At 37.6% G+C, this 16,825-nt stretch overlaps 1 protein-coding gene and 1 long non-coding RNA gene across 2 annotated transcripts; both read right to left on the bottom strand.

Moving 5' to 3' along the window:
• Positions 1 to 960: 960 nt before the first annotated feature.
• On the bottom strand, positions 961 to 2,967 carry LOC117613436 (protein FAR1-RELATED SEQUENCE 5-like). Its single transcript, XM_034342040.1, has one exon. It carries the CDS (start codon positions 2,965 to 2,967, stop codon positions 961 to 963), a length of 2,007 nt encoding a protein of 668 aa, XP_034197931.1.
• Positions 2,968 to 15,913: 12,946 nt separating this feature from the next.
• LOC117613438 lies at positions 15,914 to 16,227 on the bottom strand. The gene is made up of 3 exons (XR_004583733.1): positions 16,176 to 16,227; positions 16,036 to 16,090; positions 15,914 to 15,955 (listed from the first exon to the last, which is right to left on the bottom strand). It is a non-coding gene; the product is annotated as an uncharacterized LOC117613438 (long non-coding RNA).
• Positions 16,228 to 16,825: the final 598 nt, after the last annotated feature.

Here is a 16,825-nt window from a genome sequence, read left to right as displayed (position 1 = left end):
TTGACCAAAAAAAAAAAAATACATATCTTCACAAGGGATTGGTGAGATAAGAGACGCTGACCTGCTTTGAACTGGCTCTTTACCTAGATCTACAAGAACTTAAACCAAATCTCCAAGAACTTCACCCAGATCTACAAGAACTTCACCCAGATCTACAAGATGAACACATATGTACAGAGAAACAAAAAATGAAGAGAGAAAAAAAGAGAAATTGAAAAACAGAGTTGCAAAGAAGGAGATATAGAGGGAGAGAGAGAAACATAAAACCAAGAAGAAAAAAATCAGAGTAACAGAAAATCAGAAAAAGAGAGGGAAAAAAAATGGAGACGAATTGAGAGGAGAAAGAATAAGAGAGAAAGAAGAAAAAAAAACTGAGGAAAAGAGGCAGAAGAGTTAAGAAAGAAAGAAGTAAAAAGAAGTTGAAGAACCTAGAGGGAAAGAGGCGGAAGAGAGAAGAAAGAAAGAAAAAGAGAGTTAAAAAAATCTGAGAGGAAAAGAGAGAGTGCGTCAAAGAGAGAGAGTGAAGTGAGATTTGATGTGATTAGGATATTAAAATATGGCTTGTTGGACTTGGGCAATGGACTTGGGAAATTTGGGCTTTTTGTTGGTATAATGAAATAGTTGGGTTTGGGCCTACTACAAAATTTGATATTTTAAATATAAATATAAATATAATATAAAAATTAATTATATTGGACCGGTTCGGATTGGACCGGTTCCTTAGGGTGGAAAATCGGAACCGAAACCGGTCTGAACCGGTTCGGTTTGGATTTGTCTCAGTTTTTGACTTTTTCGGTCAACACGGTTTTTTTCGGTTTTTTTCGGATTGGTTTGGTTCGGTTTTGCGGTTTTGCGGTTCCAATGCCCACCCCTAATTATAGCATCCTAGATTAAGACTAGTTTGCTCATGTTGCTCCTTCCATGTCTCAACCAAAGTATTTAATCTCCCACATTCAGCCTTTAGCCTCTTGTATGTGACCCATAAAAACAAAGCTTGTTAAAATCAGCGCTTAATGACCCAAACCTAGCCATTTGAATAGTTTCGTTGGGAACATCATCCGACTTGACTACAATTTCACTCCCACGTCTTGCATCCTTTGTCCATCTCTTCATTATTAAGGTCGGAAGTATTTCATCCATATGCTCACATTTCATGACTCCAAACATATGACAACACGGAATTCCACTGGATTCAAATAATTTGCACGAACATTGCAGATGTTGCTCTTTCGTGTAGTACACAACAGTCCATTTCTCAACGGGTCTTCCAAATTTGGAAAATGTGTAAACACGAGGATCTTGATTGTTTCTTACGGGTTGCACGAGAATTAATTTTGCCTCCTTGTTTATCTCATTTCTTATCAACTTGTAAATGTCGTGAGTGAAAATAGAAGCTGCATGTTCCTCTAGTGATCGGAGGTGCGTGCGAAGGAGTGGATGTGAATGGTTGGAATCAAAGTCATCCTTCACATTCTCATTTCTCAACCTCAATAACGATCTTTCAATCCGTGGAATACACTCCACTAACCTCATGCCTCTACCAATTCCATCCTTCAAGTTCTTATGCATACCCTCGACACGTTGTGTGGTGGTATTCCCACCAAAAAAATGCCCTGAGCAGTATGCTTCAGCCCATCGTTTCCGTTTACGATACATCATCTCGATCCAATCACCTTTTAGATCATACGTATCTATCATTTGCTGCCAATGTTGTTCGAAAGCTACTGGTGTCAAACCACCATGCACACAATAGCTAAACTCCCTTACTATTTCTGGGTTATTCACATTGGTGTTCACATTCCTCATGATGTGCCATGTACATAAACGATGATGTGCATCGGGAAAAACTTCATCAATCGCTACGCGCATTGCGTCATCCCAGTCCGTGACAATAGATACAGGCTTCTTGTCCTTCATAGAAGTCAAAAAAGTTCTGAGTACCCAACGATATGTATCAGCAGTCTCATCAACAAGAAATGCACAACCAAAAACTGTAGTCGCGTTATGGTTGTTTACACCAACAAACACCACTAAAGGCTTGTCATATACATTGGTTTTGTACGTGCTATCAAGTATCACCACATCCCCAAAGCAACAATAATCGTGTAGAGATTGAGAGTCTCTCCAAAACAAATTTGCCAATCTATTCTCCTCATCTACACTAAACATGCAAAAAAATTTCGGGTCCGCTATTGCCTTGCCATTCATGTAGCTTATTGCTGCTTGTGCATCACCATCCAATACCACTTGTCGACGCTCGAAATCCATCCTGTTATATAGATCCTTACTGGTGAACCCCACTTTTTTGTATCCACCTGCTTGGTCAACCATATAGTCGTACGTCCTATTGGTTTTAATAGAGGCTTTTCTCATAGACATAGATTGTGCTATGTTAGATTCCGTAACACACCGGTGCGAACGAAGAAAAGGCACCTCATGTGAGTTAGCAAGTCGGTGGCTGTGCTCCTTTACAAATTTAGTCACAATATAAGCATCCTGGTTAGGACAATACTTCACAGCAAATGTAGCGTGACAATTCTCTCTAGTCTCTTTCCTTGGTGTACGAACCATATCATCTCTATTCGTCCATTTCTTTGATCTACTCCCTTCTTTTGAGCACACCCATTGTCTTCCCATCACAACCCCACCCTCGCTACGTCTCAAACGACTTCTTCTTATGCTAAAACCAATTGCAAGAGCATAGTTGCAGTAAAATCTTTTTGCTTCCTCAACTTTTGCAAACTCTCTCTCCGATAAATCCCCAATGCTCATATTTTGGAAGTTTAACCCATCACACTCAAACTGTCTGCTTTTCTCAGTACTTTCTTCTGTTCTACTATCCAAAATCTGTAAAGATGGGACATTTTCAGTTTCTTCAAGTGACTCAGCCTCTGCAAAATAACCTTTACTGTTAGGGACAGAGTTTTGGCCCTGAATTCCATTCGTTTTACTTGCTTCTGCATGCATTTACTTAAAATAGGCAACATGTCTTTCATGGCATAATTAATATGAAAATAAATGGATACACATCAATTGCATTTAGTAGAAATATAAACATACAATTCAATCATGAAGGAAGTCCTTACTGAGAGATTCTACATTTCATAATTGTGCACATATAATGGGAATTGCACGACAATAATGCAAATAGACTGTTATGTTTGTCAATTGCAAGACTATAATGCAATTAGAAGTAACTGTTTGTCAATTGCAAGACTATAATGCAATTATAAGTAACTGGTTGTCAATTGCATTGACAAAACACATATGTTCTCAGAATGTTAGAGGCTATCAATAACATGGCAATATGGATACAATAATTGCAAAATAGGACTACCTAATTGGTAATTGCATTCAAAATGACATAATGAAGTACCTCTTACATTTCCATTACAAAAATGCAACGCTACAAATATCATGGCATTTGCAATACAATTAAGAAATTCTATCTAATGTTTTTCAAATGACTCACAAACTTTTCAACATTAACAATATGCCCAACATTAAAGAAGAGAAAGATATTGACATTGATCATATTGTGTTTCTTGTCTGTGAAATAACTCAAATTACAATGGTTTTCTTTTCAGCAAATCAAAAACCCATTTACTTCTGCTTAGTTGCTTCCTGGGCTGCATTAATTTCTGCTTAGTTTTTCTGGTTTTCTTTTAATAACATAATTACTTGATTTCATAGAGGGAAAATTACCCATACAAATAGCTGGTTTTCTTTGAGCGGATCAATATAGCAAAATGTTATATTGCTGGTCTTTGGGAACTCAAGTGTGGACAAGGATGAACTACTATAAAGCTATTAATTTTACCTTTGCAATGGTCACTTCAATACGCTTCAGCAACAGCAACTCGTTTCCACTGGTTTTTTGTGAACCACGCAAAATGCCTAGCCACCGAGATTTAAGATCTTCTCAATTTCATCTCCAGAATCAAGCGATTCACATGTAGGGGAAGAGAGGGAGAGATGAAAGAGAAAGTGTCGGTGGTGGGATTGCCTCAGCAACAGTTCACGATCTTCTATTTCCTTCTCCCTTTCTGTCGTTCTGTTTTTCTTTTCTTGTTTTATTTTTATTTTTCTGTTTACTTTTTATTTTATTCACTTTTACCTACACCAACCCTTTTGACAGGTTACCAGCATTCAATGGCGTGGATTTAACCCTCATCTCCACTTACTCATCCAATGGCTGATATTTTGGGCGCATGGATACACCACGCCCATTGTAGAATTTTCCTATAGACAAGGAACCGAGAGGTAGTCTTCACCATATAAAAGCTAGGGTTCGGTAGACATAAATTGCTGTTATGGCTTCTACATACTCATTTGAGTGTCCAAATTCATCGTATCTTCCTAAAGGCACAGACAAAGTCACTAACTAGTGCATAAACAACTCAAATAGAACGGAACTATAAAAAAAAGTAACCAAACATGGGAATTAGGGTTTCACCTTCGTCTCCTCCTTCCATCTCCATACTTTAATTTTAGAAATTCTAGTCGTGTTGTTTGCTAATTTGTTTTAATCTTTGATAAAATAAACTAAAAACCGTAATAATTTCTTACATGGATTAAAAACAAACAAAAAACCTCAGATGTGTTCATAGACAAGCATACTCTTCTTCAACCTCCGATGTGTTCGTAGTTAACTCATATGGCAGAATACCAGCTAAGAGTCTCTGAAATCTTCTGTGACCGGCTTTCTGGAATCCAGTTCATTTCAGAGAATGATAGAGTACACAGGACTAAATATTACTTTCAGAATTCTTACAATATGCTAAAAACAAATTTTGACATATCCTATATATTGTTTAGAGTAGTAAGCGTAGACGTTCTAGAATGAGACACATACATGAATTTACAATTGATTGAGTGTGGAAGTGCAGCAGTTCAGGATACATGATTGAAAGAGGAAGGCAAGAGGAAATCCGTTTTATCCCTCAGGAACTTTAAAGTTACAAGCCAGAATCCTTCTTCATTGTTGTCTTCTTACTGCATCCATACTCGGTAAAATAGATCTAACACCAAAATCTTCTCTCATCCAGTTTAAGAATCCATAAGTTTCTTCATCCATAAAGTTCATATTAGTTTCCCAAAACTATTTCTAACAAAATGCTGCATATTGTTTGAGAGTGAAAATAACACTGATTTACAACTGCCAATTGCTACTGTAAATTTATTCAAGAAACTATCTCACTTGTAATTTTGATTGAACTCATGCACAAGAAGCAAACATAACAAATAATAATCCGGGATCGTGAGTCAACTTTTCAAGCGAAACAGTAATTTGACTGTAACATTAATCTAGCAAAGGATTACCATCCTAATTCTCCTTGACTCCTATAAATTTAGCAATCCAAGGCTCTGGGTTGACGTTTTGAGCAATAAAAACATGACACTTGAAATAGATTTCATGTATAAATGTAAATGATACTCATCAACTAAAAATATATATAGATGTGAATAAGAAATGATCAAAAGACATCAGGAAAGTGGCATAAAAAGCTGACAGGACCCGCCCCGGAATTTCCCAGAACCCGAAGCGGACCCCGTCCTTATTCCGACATCTTCCCGATGCCGGGCCAACAGAGACTTTCTACCAAAATTTTGGCAGAATCTCCCCTGTAATTTAAGCAATCCCAACAAAAATTAATCAACCTGCAACATACATAAAATAAAAATTCCAACCAGCAGCATGCTTTCATAATTCTACAAGTCATACTAGAATGGCCTCCGACCTCACAAGTAAAATCTACCATGGGCGATACAGAGCATCTACAGAATTTAGATTACAAGAACAGTTGAGTAGAAGAATTTACTCAGTTCCTAACTAGAAAGATTCACAGTTTGGGCCTCGTACACCACTTGCATGCTTCCTCGAGCGACTACTGGCTGGGAGGCGCAAAATAGAAAACATTTGAGTGGACAAAAATCAGAGTTGCAGTTAAAAACAATATAGTAACCCCACCATGTAAAAATAATGCTCAAGTCATGCAGGTTCACAATTCAATATTTAATTACTCAAAACTTGATTCAATAAAACTCTTCTAAAACACCAGTTATCTCCTTCAAAACGAATCTCATTCTCTCAATCTTACAACTCCTGTCAAACCACCGAAAAACTCTAATTCTTCACTCACTCAACTATACATATACATATAAATATACATATATATATAAATAAATATAACTATAAATAGCTATACGATACACTCATCACACCACCTAGGTACCGGGGAAACAATCCAACTAGGGGATCGTTTGACTAGTCCGCAGGATTTCCAGTTGCTATCCTGTGTCTAGGGATGAGCGGTCCAACCGGGGGACGAAACTCCAAAGCTCCCACACCGAAACATCCAACGCCATGTGTAGCTCCCAAACTATGTCCTATGCGCACAGACTGGATCATCACACACTGGAACATCCAACGCGATGGTGATGACCCTAAACACTATACAAGGTCTTTCCATACGCCGGAACATATGGAAAGTGTCTCACACGCCGGAACATCCAACGCCGCGAGTGAGACTGATAACTGGGGAAAGTACTTACCTAGTGTAATCATACAACTTCTCTCAAAATCAAATTCTTCCACAACACCCTTCAACAACCCAAGTATCATGTCTATAGAGAATATATAAATATACCTCCCCACAACCCATATAAAATGCACTCTCAATACCCACAATGCCAAACTCACAATATATTGCCAAGTGCTATACAACCATCATAATCAACTCATGAATGTAATATATACTAAATAAGCCATTAAAACATTATGCAAAATCTTTCATCAATTAAAACCATGCATATGATTGAAAACAAAGTCCACTCACAAATATTCCCACGCTGCCTGACCACGTGAGGGTCCTGCCTGCTGAGTACGTGCAGTCGAAATACTTATTTCGAGATACGAACCGTTAATTAATATAAAATTACGTCGAAGCGGAAATCACAAATTAAATGCTTAAATTCCCAAATTCCCCATACGTGCACGTTGAAGAAGGTATCCTAAGGTCCGATTACAGTTTAGGAATCGTTCACGATTTTACGGTTATCGCTAACCCGCAAACTTTGCATTATTGAATCGGAACATCCGGGGCTCCGATTCATAATTCGTGAAGTCCCATACGGTCCTAGGAATACCTAGAACAACATATTTTAATTCAGGAAAGATCTAACGGTTGGAACCTATCGAACCCGGATAACGCACAAAATGCGAAAATCCGTTTGATAATCAAACGACATCCGAATTGAGATCCGTGAATTCCTATGCACTCGTGACAACCAAAGGATCTCATCGGGTTAAATTGAAGCTTCACCAGCCTCGCCCACGCGCCTCCACACGCTCCGGCAGCGCGTGGGTGTGGAGAGTAATTCCGGTGACGGAAAAACTCCACACCCGAGCTCACCCTTCCTACCCTAGCTTCTACTCGAGGTCAGGATCACTCTATTCAACTACGGGAAGGTCCAATTCGGGCGGCAACTGGCCGGAATTTCACTTTGAAATCCGGCAAAAACCTAGGTTTTCAAAATCAATTCCTACCCAGAAAATCAATCCAAACCTATACAACAGTCAGCTAGAACTCGAAAAATGGACGAGAAACCATACCTCACCCGTCTGAAATAGTGGTCGAAGGAGAGAGAACGAGTGACTGAAAATTGGGACGAAAACCGGCCTGAAATTCGTATTTCCCGGCAACGTGGCGGCGGCTGACGGCTGGAGGTGGGCTGGGGAGCGTCGGCGAGGTCTGGCCGGACGTTTTGGGTCCGGTCTCGAGGCTGGCCGTAGCCTGTGACGGTGGCCGTGCGATTTGCAGTCGGAGGAGGAGGAGAGACGACGCGGGAGAGAGAGAGAATCGGGAGGAAGAGAGAGAGGCAAAAATGGAAAAATCTGATTTTCACTCTAACCCTTTTTGAAATATTTACAAGTTTGCCACTGATAATATTTTGCTCGTAACTTTTTCGTTACCACTCCGATTCAAGCCTACCGCGTGTCTACGAATTCGTCTCAGTACCACCTACCTAGAAATACCATTCGTGGTCCCAAAATCCTTCTGAATAAAAAAGTGACCAATTTACCCCTACTCCAAGGATAAATTCGTAATTTATTTTAAATCGATTAAAAATAGACTTTTAATTTGGAGTCAGGGTATTACAAAAACCGTAGAAATAGGCATCTCAAAAATCATTGACGTTGATCTGCAACACAGAACACGAGTCAAAGAAAGCCTTACGAGCTGATCTAACAACTAAACTAGGATAAGCCTTGCACATGCCTATAGACATATATATATATATATATATAGTATAGCCGCTCGGTATACTAATTATACTACTAGGATAAACAGAGTTGGCTTATGTTTTGGTTAACCAAAAAGAAATCCTCCTCAAGTGAAAGTTTTGTGTATAACGGGCGTATAGCATACAACGTCCTCAGAATAATTGGTCACGTGATTAGTACGTATGAGATGTTGAATGTGAGAGTGACCTCATGGTATGCAATAATTTTTCCCTCCTCCCATAACATAAGTTTTCCCTTTATCCAACATGATACGGTATCAATCCAGGTTCTTTAAGTTCACAGGCTTCTTCATAAGCAACTGTTCACCAAAGCCATTCATTTCGTTTCTGTGCAGAGTAGAGATTGGTATTTGCTAATCATCATGGACAACTTATACATCATTGGTGTTAGGCAATTTTGACAACAACAAGACAGGCCTTGTCGTGTTGAAGGTCATAAAGAATCGAAACAAACTGATGCAGAGTCGTACGTGATTTCAGAGTGGCCTCTCTGTCTCAGATCAGTATAGCAAAATTTAACATGTCATAAATCTCATAATCTAACAGTTATAACTGTTACTCGCCTGAGCATTAAACTCTTCAACTTGGCTCAGACTCATTGCTCTTATATAAACCCTTCACCCTCTTCTCTCCAACCATCAACAAAGCCAAACTAGCTAACCCATTTCTGATATACAGCACAGAAGTGAGAGTTCCAAGTGAGAAAATTGATATCTTTGTATATATGATAACTTCATACAGAAACAGGAATTATATACATGAACGGAGCAGCTATTCTAGGTAAGGAATTATATACATAAGGAATAGCTATTCCAGGTAAATAGATACTGATTATATAATAATTACATCCAGTTCCTACAATCTCTCAATAACAGATCATTGACTTATTTTGTTTCCTTTAACACCAAGTTTGCCAATAACCATATCTAGAGAAGCTCAAGCAATATTTTCACTACTGCTAATGGCAGCATGTGCTGTAACCGTGCTGGCAGATGTGCCACTATCACCACCACCACCCCTGACCTTGCCAACTATCCCAGGCCAGTGCCACCAGGGATCCCAAGCCTATTGCCTCCAGGGTTCCCAGGCTTATTACCTACAGGGACCCCATGGCTACTGCCGCTAGGGAACCCGGGTGACATAGCAAAGAGTTGGTCATCACTTCAGAACATTCCTGGGTGCGCATGGGAAATTTATACCTCAATATCTACTAGTAAATTTGTAGTAGGCCCTGCTTGTTGCAAGGTCTTCCAAAAATAGAATATTTTAATCGTATAGCCGGGCGACTATACTCCAAAAATATAATATCGTACAAGTATCGCCGGCGGCTATACCCCAAAAAAAAATATCATAAAGGTATAGCCGCGCGACTATTCTCCAAAAAAGAATGGCTTAAACGTATAGCCGGACGGCTCTACCCCAAAAATTATAATATTGTACAAGTATAGACCGGCGGCTATACTCCGAAAATAGAATATCTTAAAAGTATAGCTGCGCGACTATTCTTCAAAAGACAATAGCTTAAAAGTATAGCCGCGCGGTGATACTTGATAAATATAATAGCTTAAACGTATAGCCGTACGGCTCTACCCCAAAATTATAATATCGTACAAGTATAGACGCGCGGCTATACCCCAAAAATTGAATATCTTAAAATATTCTCTTTTTTAATTACTTTAATTAGTAGTTAACTAATTAAATAAGGCAAATATATTATTTAATTACTAAAAATAAAATTGGAAAAAATTAATTAACCTAAACATACTAAGTTTATATTTATTTTAAATGAAAAAACCTCTCCCGACAAAACTTTGTTTGCACATGTCTGTCCCGTTGAAATTTGTTGTATTAGACATCTCCCAACGAAATTGCATCAACAAATGTAATATTCGTCGGGAGAGGTCTAATCCGACAAATTTCGCCGGCATAGACCTATGCTGACAAAAGTTTGTTGGTAAAGGTGTTTTTGTGTTTTTGTTTTCATTTAAAAAATATAAAATAAAATTAGTTTCTTTACTTTTGTTTTTTTGACAACTTCTTTAATTTAATACATGTAATTAAGTAATATCTTAGCTTTTTTGAATTACTTTAATTAGTAATTATATTTTAATTATTATTTATTTATTGAATATTTAAATTTATTACTGATTTCATAAATGACTTAATAAATAGTAATTAATTATTTTGTGGACAAGGGTTTTAAAATAAAACCAGGCATGTGTTTGAATAGATTTTTCTTTCAATTGTTTAATGTTCGATCGAGTTGTTTCTCATTCAAGAAAAGGGGTTTTGGGGGGTGGGGTTGGGGTTGGTTATGTTAGGTGGGGAAGGGGAAGGGGGTGCTAGTTTATGTTTGTGATGATTTAGATTTTTTTTTTTTCTTTCTAGAAATGAATTTCATTTATATAACTGAAATAGCGTGCATAGAACGACACGATACAGTGGCCTTGTTGAAACATTCCTAAGAAACAAACTCCAGGGTAAGAAAGAGTACCACACACGTCATGGACTAACAAGAGAGTCTGATACAGTCACATTAAATCATATACATATGTTAGCTTATAATGCTAGTTAAAGGCATCTCAAGCTTTGCACGCGTAAAAAAAAAAAATGCACCACGCACAAAGCTTGAGGGGGCATCTGTTGGAATAAAAAAAATCACAAAAATCACAAAATATTGGAACGTGGGGGGAAGTTTGGAAAAAGGTGGGGGTCTAAACCAATGAAAATGTTTGAGAGAGTTTAGTGGCTCCTATTTTTGGGGGAGTTGGTTATCCAGTTTTTAGTATAAATATTTTGCATTAAAGAGAAATAAAAAAGAAGAGAAAAAAAAAAGGAGGACAGAGAGGGAGGAGAAGACGACAGAAGAAGAAAACTGTTGCAGAAGGAAAATTGCAGGAGCACAAATACAAGAGGAGACCTTTTCACAGGTATATGGATCCTGTCAATTAATTCTTGTTGGGTGGCAACCCTCAAATCAATTTTCTTGGATGATGAATCCATATTGGGTGGCAACCCTCAAATAAAACTCTTGGATGATAAATCCATAATGGGTGGCAACCCTTAAATCATGAACAACAAATCCATGAGAGGATTCCTGTTTAACAAAGCTCTGCCGAGCAAAAGGAAATCCTTTGAAATGGAAATGGTTTGGAGGGTTAATTCAAAAAAATGTACAGAAAAAAAAAAAGCGTGAATTACCTCCTGGGATCTCTCACCACTCCTCTCCATCTCTGCTTGAGAAGGCCTTTATTTTTTTTCTCTCTGAGCAAACTACATCAAAAAAAATGAAAAGGATGTTAGTCATGAAGAAAAGAATAGAATAACCATCATAAAGGAGAGGAAGAAACATTCAACAAAGAAATCAAAATAAACAAAGAAGGAAGTGGCGTAGCCACTTTGTTTGAATCTGCATGCAATGGACAAAAAAAAAAGGGGTTGAAGACAGCACGTTGGTTCTCTTTTGTATGGGTTTGGTGTGGCAGGTCTGGTGTTGTAGATAACACCAACATAGAAAAAAACAAAAAAAAAGAAGCAGCAGCCAAGAAGAAGAAGAAAAGTCAAAACATGAAAAAAGAAGAAGGTGGCTGACGCCACTTTGTTGGAGTTGGAAGAAAAGAAAAAAAAGCAAGGACACAAGAGACTTGCTATTGTAGAGAAAAAATGAGGAAAAAGACAAAAAAGTCTGAAACCTCTTTGGTGTTGCGGCAGTTTCTTTTTTTTTTTTTTTCTTTCTTCTGGCTTTCTCTTTTTGTTTGCAAAGGCTGTATATTATTTTCTTTAAAGACTGAACAGTAACAGTGTTTGTTTTTAATTTGGACTGATCACAAGTATTCCAGATAAAGATGGGATTGCAAGGTCTGATTTTACTTGGAAACAAACTCTGCAAAGAGTTGGATAGCTAATCGCCTGCTGGACCAAAGTTTTTTTTTGGGGCTCCATGCTCATGGGCTAACTATCAACAAACATCAAAAGCCCAAAATAGGATTATGGGCTGTCAAAGAATAATTATCCATTGACTCTCAGAAGCCCATATAATTAATGGGTAACCCAAATAATTACCCATTAAATTTCCTAAGGCCCAAATTCCCTATCATATGGTTAATGGATTAGTTAAAAAAAAATCCTTGTAGCCATATTTGGGTCCAAGTGCAAATGTCAACTTTAGAAAATTAGTGGGTTAATCAAAATTGCTCATTAATTTTCTGGGACATTGACAAAAAGAAAAAAAGTCTTACAAAACCATCCAAATTTTCCCATGGGTCATCTACCCATGAAAATTCCAATGAGATTAAATTCAAATATCTCAAACACAAATTCTCAATTAATGGGCCACACTTACCCATTAATTTCAAAATTTTCCTATGTGATACCTACCTATGAAAATCCCCAAATTATCTCAAATATACAAATTCTAAATTATTTGGCCATACATACCCATTAATTTCTAATTTTTCCCATAGGTCATCTACCTATGAAAATCTTCAAATCGTCTCAAAGACACCAACTCTAAATTATTGGGCCACACTTACCCATTAATTTCTAAATTTTTCAAACTACGTTGGTTTGATCCCTTTAAAAGGGTACGTAGGCAATCTAGAGATTCAATCTAGATGCAACCATCCCAAACATATTTCCATATCGAATCCCTGGTTTATTCAGATAAATTCACTCAAACTCCTCAATCAAACCCATTCAAATTCTTCGTTTTGTGATGAGTCATTTATTCATCATGAATCTTTGAACTACGAGTGGCTTGATTCCCGCAAAGGATACGTAGGCATCCTGAGTTTGGACTTGGGAGCAGCTGCAAAATCAAACACACACGTTCTTTTTTTTTATTTTTATGATGGAATCAAAGGGTTTTCCCTTGAAGCAAGGGATTGTAATTAAGAGACTTGCGTCTCGAATGGGTCGAACCTAAAATAATAAAACCCCATTATTTAATTAGTGGTGGTGAAATTATATTAGGAAGATCACCATTTTCCTTCAACACCGACTCACTTTATTTGAACCGTGTGATGTGCATTCAATGTCTTCTAGCCAATTCATGATGAAGATACCACAATCACATCCATTTAGTTGTCTGCGGGCCTTGTCAGTTCGCACAATGTTGAATTTTGCAAACTGCCATCCTTTTTCAAAATATTTGACAATCTCATCATTATGAATGTAGTCCAAAACTTTCATCTACACCACAATCAATTCAAATCAATTCTTAGTCAGAATGTTAGGAGAATAAAAATACAAACCAAAATTAGGTAAATTAAACTTACAATTCGTTCTGCTAATTGATAACGAGATGCGTTGTATTTAACACCGGGGAGGCTATCCCATAGTTCAACCTTTTTATCACCCATAAGCACCACTAGAAAATACCAATGACTCCCGATTCGATCCAAAACGGGAATGAAAATCTAGGAGCACAATGACTTGCTTAGAAAAACATGCGTATACAAAAGTACACTAAAGATATTGTAAAAAAGAACTTAAATCGATACCTTCTCGCACTTCTTAAGGCCTACGGTGAACCGTTTTAAGATTTCCTTTCTAAGTTTGACACCCAATTCAAAAATTTTACCATCACTTGTATTATTAACTTGCTCCTACATTCACATATAGTGTAAGCGTAAATTCATTTACTAAATCACAAACTATAATAGTTTGAAAAATATGAATGCTTACCGACATATATGTGTGGAAGTACCAATTCCCTGACCCCTTTTCTTGTAGATAATAGACTTGCACGTTCAGTACTCTATCATTAATCCACATTTCGGGCCTCAGGCACATGAACTCATCTCTCGTGACATGATGTTCGTTTTCTATTTCAATTATAACTTCCTCACTAAAACGAAAGAAGAAAGCAATTGTTATAATTAAATTCACGTACGCGACAACATATAAGGAATTTGGTCAATTTCATAATTCAACATTTGTATGTAAGTAGTTACCTTGAAAAGTTGTTAGACCTAAAAATATAACTGAATAACTCAAAATCGGAGTCTTGTAAGTCCTCGGGTTTTAATTTGAAAGGCCCAATTTTAATCTTAGACGTTGTCTTTTGCACAGCCTTTCCTTTTGCATTTGACGGGTCAACCCATGGCTCTCTACAATGAAGCCCTGGACGCCTTTCAGCCGTTCGACATGTTTGAATTCGACTTTGATCACCACGGGCCAATTTTGTGAACTTCCTCTTTTCCACGCCAATTTTCAACTGTGGAAAAGGGAATCCAAATATTACATTTTGAAAAAAAATATTACATTTTGAAAAAAATAATAATTTCAGTATTTTACAACTATGTAAATAAATGCGTACTTAATAAACGTAAAAGATAACAACAAACTCGATCTTGAAACTCCTAATCGCTCATCATACCTCAGGTTCACTGAAAGTTTGTCCATCCGGTGATGGCGTCTAAGGATTGTTTACATGAACTGGACCTTTCTCCTTTAATTTCCTAGATTCTTCACCCTTCTTCTTGACAACATTCTCACCACCTTCATCTCGTATTTTCGGTGGCCCGTCCTCCTTAGTTTGATTTACATCTTCATATCTTGCGTCTTTCATAAAGGACCTCACTTCACTCATTACCTTGTCAGTCAGTTCCAACACTGAGTGCTGGACCTCTGCCTGTATTATCTGGCCCAAAGCAAGTCCTTCAATTGATCGCTTCACCTCTGCCTGTATTACTGGAGCCAAGTTGATAGAAACTTCTTGAACTATTCTTTCAACGTTTACTCCAGACACTTCATTTGTTCAACGGTGCTGTGAAACAACCCGCACGGTAGGACTATCAAACCCACCTTGCTTGATAACCCATTTAATCATTTTCCACACTGAGTTATTGTCCCAAGACACAATGGGATCCAAAGACTTATCAACATATACTCCACCATGGACAATTGAATCGAAATACAATAGTTGCAGAAAAAGCAATGACCCATTTACATATGCAACTTTCTTCGCTTTGAACGACCTAACACCTTCACATAAGAAGTTGAATCCATGGTCGACCCAGTTCTTGGTCTCTATCTTCCCTGGGATCGTCAAGAAAGTTAAATATTTCCCGGTCACTGATGGTGAAGATGTGGGGCAAAGTATAGTGCCAAGTGCAAACATCACAAATAGAACTTTAAAGTCCTCATTCGCATTTTCGCACTTTTCCAATTGTTCAGCTAAACCCTTTACTAATACTCTTTTGCCATTTCCACCGAAACTCTTGACTAATTGTTTCACCTTTTCATCTTCTACCGGTCTGTCGAGTTGAACATCCTCGCCGGTGTTCTTAAGACCCATAACACGCCCAAACTCATCGGCACTTATTCTAATCACATTGCCGTGCAGTTCTATAGAAGACGTATCAGGATTGAACTTTTGAATCAAAAAATGGCATAATTGGCGGTGTAAACGAGTGCACGACAAAGATGACACATTACCGAACCCAATAGCATTAATTGCTAACCGCTTCTCATTTGACAATTTTTCCACCGTACGATGGAATCGGTCCGGGCTGCATCTAGTTATACAACTCATCTCATTCACTGAGCCGTTTACTTGCCCGCTTGAACCTTCTAAGGCAGAACCATATGTTGCCTTCTCTGTAGTGTTCAATTTCCTCCACTTATTACTAATCTCTTCTTGTACCTGAAATAAAAAATTCTCATTAATATACCCTTCTTAATAAAATAATTAATAAACTGACCAAAATCATTGTCATCTCTCACCTTATGGTCCAACTTTGCATTGGCCACTTTCCCCATTTCATGTCGTTCTTTTTTCCTGTAAATCATTTATTTTTTATAAAAAAAACCATTATAATATTAAGCAACCACATTTCCAATTTGTAGATGTACGTGTAACTTACATGAAATTAAAAAATGCATCTCGGCCAACTCTTGTTTGTTGCACAGTACTCTCGGCCTTGCACTTTCCTTTCGCTGATCCCCTTTTTTGAGCTTCCATAACTTGCACAAATCAAGTACAAAACACTATCATGCAATTCTCCCTAGCGCCGAGAATTTGAATACTAATCCAAAGCCTAATACACCCTAAACCCCCTAAACCCCCTAAACCCCCTAAACACCACAACATCACATTGCTTAATTAAAAAAATACGGGGACCTGGATTTTCACACAGTTGCTTAGTAATTGCATATACTGATATGCAATTGCACGACACTACTTGCAAGTGCATCAGCCCTCGATTATAACATTGCACAGATAATGCACACAACCCACCAATGCATTTCTATATTGGGCCGACATTCTTACTCATTTCAAATCCCAATCCAAATCTTAACCAATCCTAACATTACACTTTCGGAACACTTTACTCCCCATAAAAAAAATTCAAAAACACAGTCAAACCTACCTACCTACCCCGAAATCACCTCACTTGCATAATTTCAAAACAAAACTATATACTGTAATTGCATTCAGTTACTTGGATTTGCATACAGGCGATTAGTAATTGCATATAGAGATATGCAATTGCATGAACATAACAACCATGAA

This window comes from Prunus dulcis, unplaced genomic scaffold, assembly GCF_902201215.1.
Source record: "Prunus dulcis unplaced genomic scaffold, ALMONDv2, whole genome shotgun sequence".
NCBI classification, from domain to species: domain Eukaryota; kingdom Viridiplantae; phylum Streptophyta; class Magnoliopsida; order Rosales; family Rosaceae; genus Prunus; species Prunus dulcis.
The sequence above is the reverse complement of the archived record's forward strand: the minus strand, read 5'-3'. Positions and strand labels throughout refer to the sequence as shown.